The 14,880-nt window shown below is 34.6% G+C and overlaps 1 protein-coding gene across 4 annotated transcripts in view; it reads right to left on the bottom strand.

Moving 5' to 3' along the window:
• LMBR1 (limb development membrane protein 1) overlaps nucleotides 1-14,880 on the bottom strand; it is a 162,243-nt gene that overhangs the window by 128,990 nt on the left and 18,373 nt on the right. For all 4 annotated transcript variants that reach the window (XR_010023820.1, XM_063098786.1, XM_063098788.1 and 1 more), the window contains exon 2: nucleotides 378-450. Coding sequence is in view for 3 of the 4 variants with exons in the window: in XM_063098786.1 (XP_062954856.1) it covers nucleotides 378-450 (73 nt within the window). In the remaining variant the exon portion in view is untranslated. The remainder of the gene's footprint in view (nucleotides 1-377; nucleotides 451-14,880) is intronic.

Here is a 14,880-nt window from a genome sequence, read left to right as displayed (position 1 = left end):
AGAGAAAGAAAAGATATTCCATAGTCAGAAAAGGGATGGAGTGGGGGTGAGAAGAATGTTCAAAGTCAAAGCCATTCACAAGGAACTAAATATCCTCACAAACTCTGGAATTTTCCAGATACTAAACACCCCAGTAATATTCTTAGTTGCATGTAATAATTGTGATAAACACGCACTCTGGTCGAAGAGGATGACCCTAAGAGTAGTCAAATTCCCTGGAGGTTATATTTAGTGCTCTTAGTACCAGACAACTGCTTACTTCAATCACTGGCATATTCAATACACCACCAGTAGTGTGTACTGACACATCATATACATATTGCGCCTAGACCATTTGGCATTATAATAAGAGTTTTAATTGAAATGTTTCTACTTGCCTGATTTTCTCTTGTATCTTGTGATGATGAAGTAGGAAACAATGTAGAGAACAGCAAAAAGAAGGAAACATATCTGAAACAAAACATTTAACAGACCATTTACATTTTTTGCACATCATTTTTCTTTAAATAAATAGAAGATACACCTTTGGTGTTTATAGAGAAAAAAGGAGAAAGTTACTATTACTATTAAAAAGTAAAAATTTTGGACATTTTGCTAATATAGTTCTGATAAAATATTAATTTATGTGAACTAGTCAATTCGCCCAGTTTAATACCATTCTGGGGCGGGGGGGACCCAATGGAGATTTTTCTTTTCATTACTTGATCAAATATTTTTCAAAATCATGTGGAAGGATAAAGAACCAGACCATCACCAACAATTCTAAAAAATAAAGTCAATGAGAGGCTACTACTCTCCCAAACATTAAAACATACCAAGAACTTCAATGTGTTTAAAGAGTGTGAGGCACCAGAAATTGACAGATGAATAAAAGAGACAAGTCTCACTAATAATGTGACATTTGAGTAGAGAATTGTGGGAGAAAAAGAGGTAAGACATGCAGATATCTGGGGGAAGTATTTGGGTTGAGAACAGTAGTGCCAAGGGTGTGAGGCAGGAATGGCTCTGGTGTGTTCAAATAACAAGAGGGAAGAAGTGAGAGATGAGGTCGAAGAGTAATGGGAGCCCTGGTCACGTAGGACTTTGTATCAAGTGTTGGTTTTTACCCTGAGTGGGATGAGTCCACTGCAGGCTTCTGAGCAGAGGGTGATATGATCTGACACAGTGCAAAAGGTTCACTCTGGTTGCTGTGTAGAAAATAAAGCAGAAGGGGGCAATGGCAGAAGTAGGGAGCCCAGACAAGAATGTACTGCAGTAAGCCAGAAAAGAGGCCACTCAGACCTGTGCACTGGAGGTGCTGAAGTAATCAAGTTCTGGGTATGTGTTAAAAGCAGATCTGACAGGACTTGCAAGAATAAATACAAGGTTCTTGGCCTGAGAAACTAGAAAGACAGAGTTGCCATTTCCTGAGTCAGGAAAGATTACAAGAAGAGTAGTTTTGGGGGAGAAATAAGAAGGACAGTCTACACTGTTGAACTTGAAATACATATTATTCACTCAAGTGGAAAGGTTGAATGAACAGTTGGGTATAAAAATCTGTACAGTTCAGGGGAAGGGGGCAAGCTAGAAATTTTTTTATTAAAATCATCAGCAGATGTTATTTAAGGCCCTGAGAATAGATTTCCATTTTAGGGAGTGAATATAGCCAGAGAAGATGTCTGAGAACAGAGCCTGAGAGCTCTCAAATATTTAGAAGTCAACTTGACAGAAGGAATCTGTAAAAACTGACTGAGAAACAGCAGTCGGCATAGGAGGAGGCAAGCCAAGAGACCAGACATGTGGAAAGCCACAGGAGGAAAGCTTATTTAGGAAAAGAGAATTATCAGCAGTGTCAAATGCTGCTGACAGGCCAAGTAAGATGAGGACTGAGAACTGACAACTGGATTTAGCACCACAGAGGTCACTGGTGACCTTGACCAGAGTTGTTTTTCTGAAGTAATGGAGGCAAAACCTTGACGGAAGTAGATTAAGACAGGAGAAGAATTAGAAACAGAAATGCAAGTAGACAGTTCTTTCCAGGAGTTTGACTATAAAGGAGAACAAAGAAAATGTAAAGGGGAATGTGAAGTCAAGGGGTTTCTTGAAAGATGAGAAAAGTTACAGATGGTTGTAGGAATCATCCAGTAAAGAGAAAAATTAATGATGCAAAAGAGAAAAGGCAGAATTGCTGAAGTAATGTACTCAAGTTGAGGAAGTGACATAAAATTTACCCACAGTGAAAAGGAGGAGGAGATAGAATACATGAGTTGAGTTGCAGGTGGGTAAGCAGATGTGTGATGGAAACATAATGACATTATTATGCTTTTTTAAGGGCTTCTGTTTCCTCAGCGCAACAGAAGTTCATCAAATCAGAGTTCTATATGGAGAGTGCAGGGAGAGAAGATATGTAAATCATAGGAGCGAATAAAGAAAGAAATATAATGGAAATGAGAGGCACGGTGACATTAAATGGCCTTTAAAGTTCCAGGCAAGTCCAAGCTAAAACTCTCAGCAATGCTGGCAGCCTGATGATGCTATAAAACATGATAGCCTGACTCTTAGATGCTGAGGCAGATGCAGGTAGAGTCCCCAAGAAATGTCAGAGGTTTGATGACTCTAACAGCCATCCTAGTCTCCCTCCTCCCCTTTATAGCCAAGCTCTTCAAAATAATAGCCTGCAGTTGCAGACTTCCACCTTTTTACCACTCACTCACTCTTTCAACCACTAATCTGACTTCACACCCATCAACCAACTCAAAGTGCCCTGGCAGCGGCCAGTAATGACCTAACAGCCAAATCACACTTCATGACTTTCCTTGACCTCTAAGCAGTAACTTCTGCCAGCAATCTTCCTCCTCCTATGATTGTTCTCCCAGTCCCTCTCACTAGCTTCCCTTTTCCTGCCAGCCTGCAAACATTATTCTTCTCTATGACTTCTGGTTGAACGGCCCTCTACTCTCATTCTGCAAGCTCTTCACGAGTAACATCTGCTCACAGGTTTTTAACCATCAACCCCCTGGAATCACCTGACCACAGCTTGAAAAGCACTGATTTAGGGTATTAGCAAGAGTGGTGAAATAATTGGCCATGAAACCTAAGCAGATTGGGGGAAAAGTGAAACCAAGGACAGCTGATGGACAGGAGAAGCAGAGATGTCATTCAACTGAGGTTCACATTAGAGAAGCAGCTGCAATAAAAGTGCTTAACCAAGGAGGTTGGAAGAGTAGAAAGTTGTGATCAATGGATATTTTAGGATATTTTTTAAAATTAGTGGTTAAAGGTGAAAGAGAGTAGTTTCAGAAATTCCAGGGTGTTAGTTCAGAAACAGTAGATGAGAAAGCATGAAAATTAACACACAAAAGGAAATCAAGGAGCCCAAATTCATGGAATGAAGGTTAATGGAGAAAAATAAAAAAGAAAGAAAGAAGGCTGGCTCAGTTGGTTAAGAGCATGGTGCTGATAAACACCATGGTCCAGAGTTCTTTCTCTGTATAGCCAGTCGCAAAAAAAAATTTTTTTTTAAAGTTAGCACTGTAATTTTTGTTGCAGTGGTAATAAAAAAATACAACTAGAACAGACTGGAATAAAAAAATACAACTATAACGGACTGGAATAAAAAAATCACAAAACCAGTTAGACTACTTTTCTAGTTCCAAAGATGGGACTAGGAGCAGGTCCTCCTCTAAATGAGTGAATCTTTTCTGGAGAGAGAGACTCAGGGCATGAGTGAAAAGAAAGCAAGCTGTAATGATGCCTTTTGTTCTCTCTATATCCAATGGAAACAAAAGAAAATTCCTAACCCCCCCCAAAAAAAATGGAGAAAAATATTTCAGCTCCTTACCACCAAAAATGAGGTACAGCTGATAAAAAGAAGATGGGCTCTGTTCTAGCATCTCACGGTACTCTGAAGAGACTGATCTTTTCTATCCTGATCAGGGGAGAAATAGTCTTGCTACCAGAGCTCACAGCAGAAACATCAACTGGGTGCATATACTACTGTGCCAGCTGGCTGAAGAGAAAGCAATGTGGCTCTGGGAATGGGGCGGAGACCCACATGACCCTAGTCCTAATTCTGATCAAGAATGGCAAGACATTTAGGAGCTCAGTGACCCAGCCACAAGTAACGTAACAATATGTTTAATACATATTGTTAAAAGTTAATATTCTTAAATTATAGGTATAAGCTAAATTCCAACTACTGTATTATAATCAGATTGTACTACCAAGCTTTCCATTTAAGGCCTCTAGGCTTCAACTAATTTAGGGTGACTAGAAGGAATAAGTATCATGAAAGAGTGATGGGTACAAAGTGGGCTCAAGGATGGCTACCATCAGCACATTTCTAACAAAATGGGAGAGAAGATGAATGAACTATAATTGAGCTGATAATGTTATCTTCTACAGCAGACAACCAATAGATACTGCTACATTTTAAGTTGCTAAATCAAAAAATAAAAATGTAAGTATCCTTTAAAGTTACAAGGTAACCACTAAAATATCTAAAATTAAAATTTTACTTCTTTGACATTACACTAACAGCCAGAGAAATAAAAAAAGAAAAATCCAGACTAGTAGTAAAAGACAAGACACAAATAGTTATGAAAATAATAATATAATAAAGATGAGACATACTTGAATCAATAAGTATAACAGGACAAATTAATAAAAGAAAACACAGAATGAGACATATACAAAACAAAGTGACTCAGAAGGGTTGAAAACAAAAGGATAAACAGAGACATACCAAGCAGATGCTAACAAAGAGGAAAGTTGGGTTTCAACCTTTTTCTCTCAGAAAAGGCTAAATTTAAGGCAAAAGGTGTGAAGTAAAACAAAATAGGGCACTTCATAAAAAACAATAATAACCCACAAAGAGGAAAGAATTGTCATAAATCTTCATGCACCAAAAAACATATAGCACAAATACACATTTTTTTTAAAAAAATGAATACGCAAAGATAAATAAAACATTATTTTAGTTTGGAGACTTTAATTCACCATGAAAGAAAAAGCAAACCTAATCCAAATAAATAATACACATTTTTAAAAAGCAGTAAGATTAGAGAAGAACTTCCTCAACAAAGAATAGCTACAAAAAACTTAGAGCTAACATCGTACTTAATGGTGAGGAATTGAAAGCTTTCCTACTAAGATCAGGAACAGGCAAGACAACCCCTCCCACCACTCTTTTTCAGCATTGTACTAGAAGTCACAGCTAATGCAATAAACAAGAAAAGGAAATCAGAGGTATACAGAATTTCAAGGGAGAAATAAAAATGTCTTTGTTCATAAATGACAGGATCTTCTATGTAGAAAATCTGAAAAAAAACCACATCAACAAAAAAACCTCCTAGAACTAAGAAGTGATTACAGCAAGGTTGCAGGACACAAGGTTAACATACTAAAAGTCAATCACTTTCCTATAAACCAGCAATGAACAAGTGAAATTTGAAATTAAAAACACAACACCATTTACATTAGCACTCCCAAAAAACAAAATACTTAGGCATAAATCTACCAAATATGTACAAGATCTATATAAGGAAAACTACAAAACTCTGATGAAAGAAATCAAAGAACTTAATTAATAGGGATATTCCACGTTCATGAATAGGAAAACTCAATATTGTCAAGATGTCAGTTCTTCCCAACTTAATCTATGTATTCAGTATAATCCCAGTCAAAATTCTAGCTGGTTCTTTTGTAGATATTGATAATCTGATTCTAAAATTTATATAGACAGGCAAAAGACCCAGAATAGTCAACACAATATTGAAGAAAAAGGAAAAAATCAATAGATTGATACTACTCAACTTCAAGACATACTATAAAGCTATAGTAATCAAGACATTATCGGTGAAAAAACAGACATATATAGATCAATGGAACAGAACAGAGAGCCCAATATTATATCCACATAAATGTAGTCAACTGATCTTTGACAAAGAAGCAAAGGTTATACAATGGAGAAAAGATCATCTTTTCATTAAACAGTGCTGGAACAACTGGACATCCACATGCAAAAAAATGAGTCTAGACACAGACCTTACACACTTCACAAAAATTAACTCAAAATGGATCACAAACTTAAATGTAAAATGCAAAACTATGAAACTCCAAGAAGATAACATAGGAGAAAATCTAGATAACCTTGGGTTTGGGAATGACTTTTTAGATACAACACCAAAGGTATGATTCATGAAAGAAAGAATTGATAAGCTACACATCATTAAAATTCAAAACTTCTGCTCTATGAAAAATACTGTCAAGGGAATGAAAAGACAAGCCACAGACCAGTAGAAAATATCTGCAAAAGATATATCTGATAAAGGACGGCTATCCAAAATATATAAAGAACTCCTAAAATTCAACAATAAGAAAACAACCTTATCGAAAAATAGGCCAAAGACTTCACCAAAAAAGATAGACAGATGGCAAATAAACATACAAAAGGATACTTCACATCATATGTGAACAGGGAAATGCAAACTAAAAACAACAATGAAATACCACCACACACATATTAGAACGGCTAAAATCCAGAATACTGACAACATGAAATGCTGGTGTAACAGGAACTCTCATTCAGTACTGACGGCAACGCAACACGGGACAGCCACTTTGGAAGAAAGTTTGGCAGTTTCTTATACAACTAAGTATACTCTTACCATATTATCCAGCAAGCCCACTGAATTTGGTATTTCTCAAAGGAGTTGAAAACTTATGTCCATATAAAACCCTACACAGGGATGTTTATAGCAGCTTTATTCATAATTTCCAAAACTTGGAGGAAACCAAGATGTCCTTCAACAGGTTAATGGATAAACAAACTGTGGTACATCCAGACAAAAGAATATTGTTCAGTGCTAAAAAAAGAAAAATCATGGAAGAAACCTAAATGCATATCACCAAGTGAAAGAAGCCAATCTGAAAAGGCTACATACTGTATGATTCCAGCTATCTAACATTCTACACTAGGCAAAACTACAGAGACAATAAAACAATCAGTGCTTGCCAAGAGTTTGGAAGAAGAAGGAATGAACAGGCAGACCAGAGAGGATTTTCAGGGCAGTAAAACTACTCTGTATGATACTATAATGGTAAATATATGTCATTATAAATTTTTCCAAACCCATAGAATGTACAACACCAAGAGTGAACACTAAACTATGAACTGTAAGTGATAATGATGTTCAACATAGGATCATCAATTGTAACAAATGTACTACTCTGGACGGGGATGGTGATAATAGGGAAAAATGTGCATGTGTGGGGGCAGGAGGTATATGGAAAATCTCTGTCCCTTATGCTGAATTTTGCTGTGAACCTAAAACTGCTCTAAAAAATAAAGCCTATTTTTAAAAAGTAATAAGTAACAAGACTGTGCTAGTAAGTAAATGTGTTTATCGAACTCAATATCCTATACTACTCCTACCTCACCCAGCCGCTCACAACCACCAATCTACTTTCTGTTGCTATAAATTTGCCTATTCTGGATATTTCATATAAATGAAATCATATGAAAGTACTTCAAAAATTTCATGGAAAAATAAAATTAAAAGATAATACAAATCTTTCCATAAGCTTTTTGAAGACCCCTCGTAAAATATGTGACTTTTTGTGCTGGCTTCTTTCACTGAGCATGTTTTCAAAGTTCATGCATGCTGCCCCATGAATCAATACTTCATTTCTCCAGACTTTTTGAGAAAAATTCCTATTTAATTAAAAACACAGTGGTAATATTTTTGCTGGCAGCTGATACATTTGTATCCACACACAAAGATACATATATATAAAAAGATGTTCACTGTTTCCTTGTTAACTGCAACAAACCACCCTTCAAAAGAGAAAAGAAAACAGAATTACTAATGCTCTATCCCCAAAACAATTAAATACAAAACACATGCTGATACCTACTCTTCTAATAGTTATTAAACTATCATAATAAATTGCCCTGTATCTTTCAACTTGTGCTTCAATAAAGGTAAAACAATACTTCCTCACAAATAGATAACACTGAGACCCCTAATGAGGTATAAATATTCCATTTTTCAAGATTATCACAGTAAATTCCAAGTTCATTAATGTCATCTACAATATTACACCTTATTACTTATTCTTGAAATTTTTCAGATCCTATGTAGTCTGACATTGCAACTCACCAGCAAAAAGTTCTTAAATCCTTTCTGAGACCCATACTCCAACAAAACTGAAGAAAGGACAGCCTTTATTTGAGAGGAGCCAGGACACAGGCTGAAATTCACTGTACTTCAGGGCTCTATATCCCAATCACAGCTAGTCTACCCAGATGGTCCCCTTTAATGAAAGTCCACAATATCCCCAGTTCCACATACTTTAGCACAATTGTTTATTTCTATTAAATGTTTCATGCAAATAAAACTTGTCTCCCTAACTATTTATTATGTCTATTTTAGGTATATTAAATGAAGTACTGACACAAAGAGGAACTATCTTGCACATCTCTTGAAACTTCCTTAGTTCCTAAATAAATAATTTTAACATAAACTTAGTAAATCACATTCCCTTCCCCACTGCTTGTTCCTTAGCCTCAGTCAGGCCTGATCAGGAGAGAGGGAAGACTCTTGGAACTGGATAAAAGATGGAAATTTTTATTAGACTGAACTAGATTTTGCAGTATCTGGAAGTGACCACAAAGCTATGAGATAAGCCCAAGTTTTCAACAAAGGGTAGGAAATGGAGATCCCATGGCACCCTTGCAGGAGCTTGTGGAAAAATGGAATTAGAAAATGTTTACAGGACCTGGCCTTATATAGCCAATTACACATGCTATAGAATAGTGTAGAGCCAGTAACAAGAATGGAAACCTATATACCACACTGCTCTTCCTACTGTTTATCTGAGGAAATGTAAAGTTGGGAAGGGGTTATAAAGAAGGCATGACTGTAAGCCAAAAATAACAGGGAGAGAAAAAACTGAAGATACTTCCACATTAAAACAGTAAATACATGTGACTAATGTAAAATTATTCAAGTTGTGTAAATATATACAAGCATACTTCCAAAATTTCATGAAAAAAAATAGAATTAAAAGATAACACAAATTTTTCCATGAATTTTTTGAAGTGCCTTTGCACCACTGATTTGTATGAAACAGCAGCAAGTATTTCGGAATAGTGGAATTTCAGATCATTTTTACCCTTTCACTTTCTTCCTTATACTTCTGAATAAATTCAATTTCCAATGATCAAAATTTTTATTTATAAAATTGGGGGGGAAAGAACATTATTTTCAAGACGAATAAAATAAAATAAAATTTATTCCAATAACCCTGCTGGAAAGCAATGTGTTTGCATCTTTATATACTGATTCAATAATCTTACTCCTGGGAATTTATATTACAATAGTTGCAACAAAAAGAAAGCTACATGCATGTAGCATTACTTAAATAGACAAAAAAATTTAAAGACCATTCCTCTGTTGCTATATTATTAGGTTACCGTTACTACTACTAACAATAATAATGACAACAATAATAGCAGCTGCCATTCAAGAATTTAAGAACAGGAAATATCTGTCAGCCACACCTCTGGGAATATACTGATATGACAAGAATTAAAGATTTAAGTCTGTGTGTCTTAGAAGGGTAACCAAGAGAATAACAAAAAATAACATAACATTAAATACCAGAAAAAGTAGGAGAAAGGTAGTAGTGTAAATATTCACTGTAGTAGTATAAATCCTCACTATCAGAAAGCTAGTAACTAAGTCCTCAATGTCTGTACTGGGAAGTCAATGCATATTAAGTGTTGGTAAACCAAAAAATATTACCTAGCATTATGAAAGTGACTTAGAAAAATAAGAAAAAGAAAAATAAGGGATTGCCTATGGAAAAGAATTAGATGGAAGCCTTACTTTTTGTAAGGTCTTCAATACTATTTATTAAGTGCATGTATAACTCTGACAATAATTTTCAAGTAATCCTTTACCATTACCATTCCTTCACTTAGAGATTTCCATTGTTTGAAAAAACATTAAATAATAAATTTTTACATTATTGCCCTTTTCCATATTTAACAAACATTTCTTAGATCTATGTTTCTCAACTGAGGGTGACAGTGTCCCCTCAGGAAACATGTAGCAATGTCTGGGGATACTGTGGTTGTTATAACTAGAGGGATCGTGCCACTGGCATCTAAAAGTAGAGGCCAGAGTTGCCGACGAAATCCTACAATGCACAAGATAGCCCCCAACAATAAAGAAATATCCAGTCTAAAATGTCAACAGTACAAAGGTTAAGAAACTCTTTTTCAGGCTAACTGCCAAAAAAGTATATAAGATAAACACAGAAGTAATTACATATACAACATAATTTGAATAGTCTCTTACAAGCAACGCTTATTTTTTTTTTAATGTGAGGTGCCACAGTAGGGAATGTTAACTCTAATTTAATTGGTATATTGTAACAAGCAAATCCCTTTCACTTTAAAAAATAATGTGAGGCACATCAAGAGATTTTAACAAGATTAAGGGACAGATCATTCCAAACTACTTAGTGTTAAAAAGGAAAAAAAAAAAAAAAAAAGCAACACTATCCCTTATGATCTTACAACTTGTTTAAACTAAAAAAAAAAAAAAATTAAACTAATTTTTATTATGTCAACCAAAAATTGTAATTAAAAGCAAAATAGAATCTATTTCAAAAAGTCATGGAATAACTCCTCTGGATTAAATCTATGCACAGACTGGATATCAGATGAAGATTCCCAAGCAGCTGCCAAATGATGAACCCAAGGGAAGTCACCACAAAGAATAAAATATTAATTTAAAAAAAAAAAAAACCTTTATTACACCAATTACACCATATACACAAAGCAATTCTCAGGTAAATCAAAGACATAAAAGTAAAAAGTAAAACCATAAAAGACAACATAGGGGCTTCTGGATAAAAAGACCTTGGAAGTCATCTCTCCCATCAAGAAAAAAGCTGAACAAACTGAAAATCAACTACTATTCTTAGATCCACCAGAGAGTTGAGATCACAGGGCAAACTGGTGCACCAAAAACTAGGGACAGAGGCAGATATGTACAATCACAGCTTACCGAGAACAAAAGCCCTTGTGCAGAAGCCTGCTGCTGGACTCAGTAGAAAAACATACCATGCTAATACTAATCAAAAGAGAACTGGATCTGCTATATTAATTTCAGACAAGGCTGACTTCAGGGCAAGAAAAAGTATCAGAGCTAAAGAGGGGCAACACATAATGAAAAGGGGTCAATCATCCAAGAGAACATAACAATCCTTAAGGTGTATGCACCAACACAATATCAAAAACGTGCAGCAAAACTGATGAAACCTGAGAAGAAATAAATGAATATACTGTTATACCTGGAGACTGCAACATCCCACCATCAGTGGGATGCTGACAGATGTAGCAGGTAGAAATCAGTAAGGGTACATGATTGAACTAAACAGCACCATCAATCAAGTGGATCTAATTAACACTTATTAAACATTTCACCTACTGGTGAATTCTACTAAACGTTTAGGAAAGAAGTGAGAACAATTCTCTGCAATCTCTTACAGATAACAGAAGCAAAAGGAGTACTTCCTAGATCATTCTATGAAGCCAACATTACCCTAACACTAAAATCAAACAAAGACATTGTAATAAAGGAAAACTACAAATATCTCTCATGAGCATAAATGCAAATTTCATCAATAAAATATGAGCAAACTGAATCCAGTGTACAAAACAATTATACAACACAACCAAGTAAATGGGAATTATCCCAGCTATGCAAACCTGGTTCAACATCTGAAAATCAGTTAATGTAATTTATCGCACCAGCAGGCCAAAGATGAAACATATGATCCTATCGATAGATGCAGGAAAAGCATTTCACAAAATTCAACAGCCATTCATGATAAAATTCTCAGAAAACTAGGAGTAAAGGGAAACTTTCTAAACTTGATAAAGAATGTCTACAAAAAAGCAACAGCTAATATCATACTTAATGGTGAAAAACTAGAATCTTTCCCCCTTAGATATGAACCAAGGCAAAGATTTCTCCTCTCAACACTTCTATTCAATACCATACTGAAAGTCCTAACTAATGCAGTAAGACAAAAGGAAATAAAACATATACTGATTTGGAAGGAAGAAATTAAACTGTCTTTGTTCTCAGACAACGATTGTTTATGTAGAAAATCCCAAAGACTCAACAACAACAAAATTCCTGGAATTAATGAGATAATATAGTAAGGATGTAGGATTCAAAGTTAATATCCAAAAATCAATACATTTCCTATATACTAGCAATGAATAATTGGACTTTGAAATTAAAAACCCAATACCATTTACATTATCATAAAAAAAAGAAAGAAATACTTAGATAACAAAACATATACAGGATCTATACTATATGAAGAAAACTACAATACTCTGATAAAAAAACACAAAGATCTAAATTAATGGGGAGATATTCTATGTTTATGGAAGGAAGACTCAATATTGTTAAGATGTCAGTTCTACCCAAACAGCTCTCTAGATTTGCACAGTCCCAATCAAAATTCAGCAAGTTATTTTGTAGGTGTCAAGAAAATAATTCTAAAATTATATGGAAAGGCAAAAAGACCCAGAATAGCCAGCACAATACTGAAGTACAAAATTTGGAGACTTTCTATAACACTACATGACTTCAAGACTTTCTATGACACTACAGTAATGAATACTGGTGTTGGTAAAAAAAAATAATAATAAATAATAATAATAATAATAATAATAATAGAAAAAGAGATCAATGGAACAGAATAAACTCACACAAATATGATCAACTGATCTTTGACAAAGAAGTAAAGACAATTCAATGGAGAAAGAATAGTTTTTTCAACAATGTTGTTAAACTGGACATCCATATATAAAAAAAATGAATCTAGACACAAAATTAACTTATATCTTTCACAAAAATTAACTCAAAGTGGATCACAGACCTAAACATAAAATACAAAACTATGAAAACTCCAGAAGATAAAACAGAAAAAAATTAAGTGGCCTTGGGTTTGGCAATGACTTTTTAGATACAACATAAAAAGCACGATCCATGACCCATGAATGAAAAATGATAAATGAGACTTTGTTATAATTAAAAACTTCTCTGCAAGACACTGTCAAAAGAATGAAAAGACAAGACACAAAGTAGTAGAAAATTTTTGCAAAACACCTATCTGATACTGGACTTGTATCCAAAATATCTGAAGAACTTTTAACTTCTATTCTCAACAGTTAGAAAACAAACCAATTTAATAGACAAGAGACTTGAACAGACATATCTCTAAAGAAGATATACCGGGGGCATATAAGCATAAGAAAAGATGCACAATATTGTATGTCATTAGGAAACTTCAAATTAAACCAATGAGGCCAATTAGCTCAGTTGGGTAGAGTGTGGTGCTGATAACACCAAAGTCCAGGATTCGGTCCCTGTACCAGCCAACTGCCAATCAATCAATCAATCAATAGATAAAACAATGAGATAACACACCTATCAGAATGGCTAAAAAACAAAACACTGACAACACCAAATGCTGGTAGGGATGTGAAGCAACAGGAATTCTCATTCATTGCTAATGGGAATGCAAAATGGTACAGCCCCTTTAGAAGATAGTTTGATAGTTTCTTACAAAATTAAACAGTCTTACTACACAATCCAGCAATCTCACTCCTTGGTATTTGCCCAAATGAGCTGAAACCTTATGTCTATGCAAAAACCTGCACATGAATGTTTATAGCAACTTTACTCAAAATCGCCAAAACTTGGATGCAACTAAGGTGTCTTTCAATAAGGTGAATACTTAAAAATGTGGTACATGTCACACAGTAGAATATTATTCAGTGATAAAAAGAAATGAGATATCAAGCCAGAAAAAAAATAGAAGAACCTTAAATGCATATTATTAAGTAAAAGAAACCAGTCTTAAAAGCCTACATATTGTATGATTTCAACTATGTAACATTCTGGAAAAGGCAAAACTATACAGACAGTAAGAAGATCAGTGGTTGCCAGGTTTGGGGGAAGGAGAGAAGAGAAGAATGAATAGGTGGACCAAAGGGTATTTTTAGGACAGTCAAACTATCCTGTATGATAATGTAATGGAAGATACATGATATTAGGCATCTGTGAAAATCCACAGAACTGTACAACAGAAAGAGAGAACCCTAATGTAAACTCTGTAATAATAATGTGCCAGTTTTGGTACATCAATTGTAACAAATGTATCATATTGATGTGATATCTTAATAATATGGGAAAATGGGGGAGTACATGAGAACTTGGTACTTCCTGTTCAACTTTTCTATAAACCTAAATTATGCTATAATAAATAAATCTTACTAATTTTTTTAAAAGATACTATAGGAAAATATCTTCATACTATTTTTAATTTTAAAGAACTGATATATTTAACTATCTCAAAATTTTAAACTGTTGATTAAAAGAAACTATTAAGAAAATGAAAGAGTAAGCCACAGAGTGACAGAAGATATTTGCAATATAGGAACTACTATCAAAATATTCTGAGGAATTCCTACAAATTAATTTTTAAAGAGACAAGCCAATAGAAAAATGAACAAAAGGCTTAATCAACTTCAAGAACGGAGATATTCAAATAGACAACTGCCATTTGAAAAGGTACACAGCTTTACTAGGCATCAGGAAAATGCAAAATGAAACCCACAATGCCATCTTCATGGATTGGAAGACTCAATATCATAAATACATCAATTCCACCAAAAATGATTGATAGATTCGATATAATATCATCAAAAATCACAACACTTTTTTGTTGTTGTTCATCTTCCTCTTCCCTTGCCCCCTTCTCCTCCCTTTCCTCCCAAAATAATTCAATCCTAAAGTCCTCCAG

This window comes from Cynocephalus volans, chromosome 6, assembly GCF_027409185.1.
Source record: "Cynocephalus volans isolate mCynVol1 chromosome 6, mCynVol1.pri, whole genome shotgun sequence".
Taxonomy (NCBI): domain Eukaryota; kingdom Metazoa; phylum Chordata; class Mammalia; order Dermoptera; family Cynocephalidae; genus Cynocephalus; species Cynocephalus volans.
Note: the sequence above shows the minus strand (reverse complement) of the source record. Positions and strands in the feature narration are given on the sequence as shown.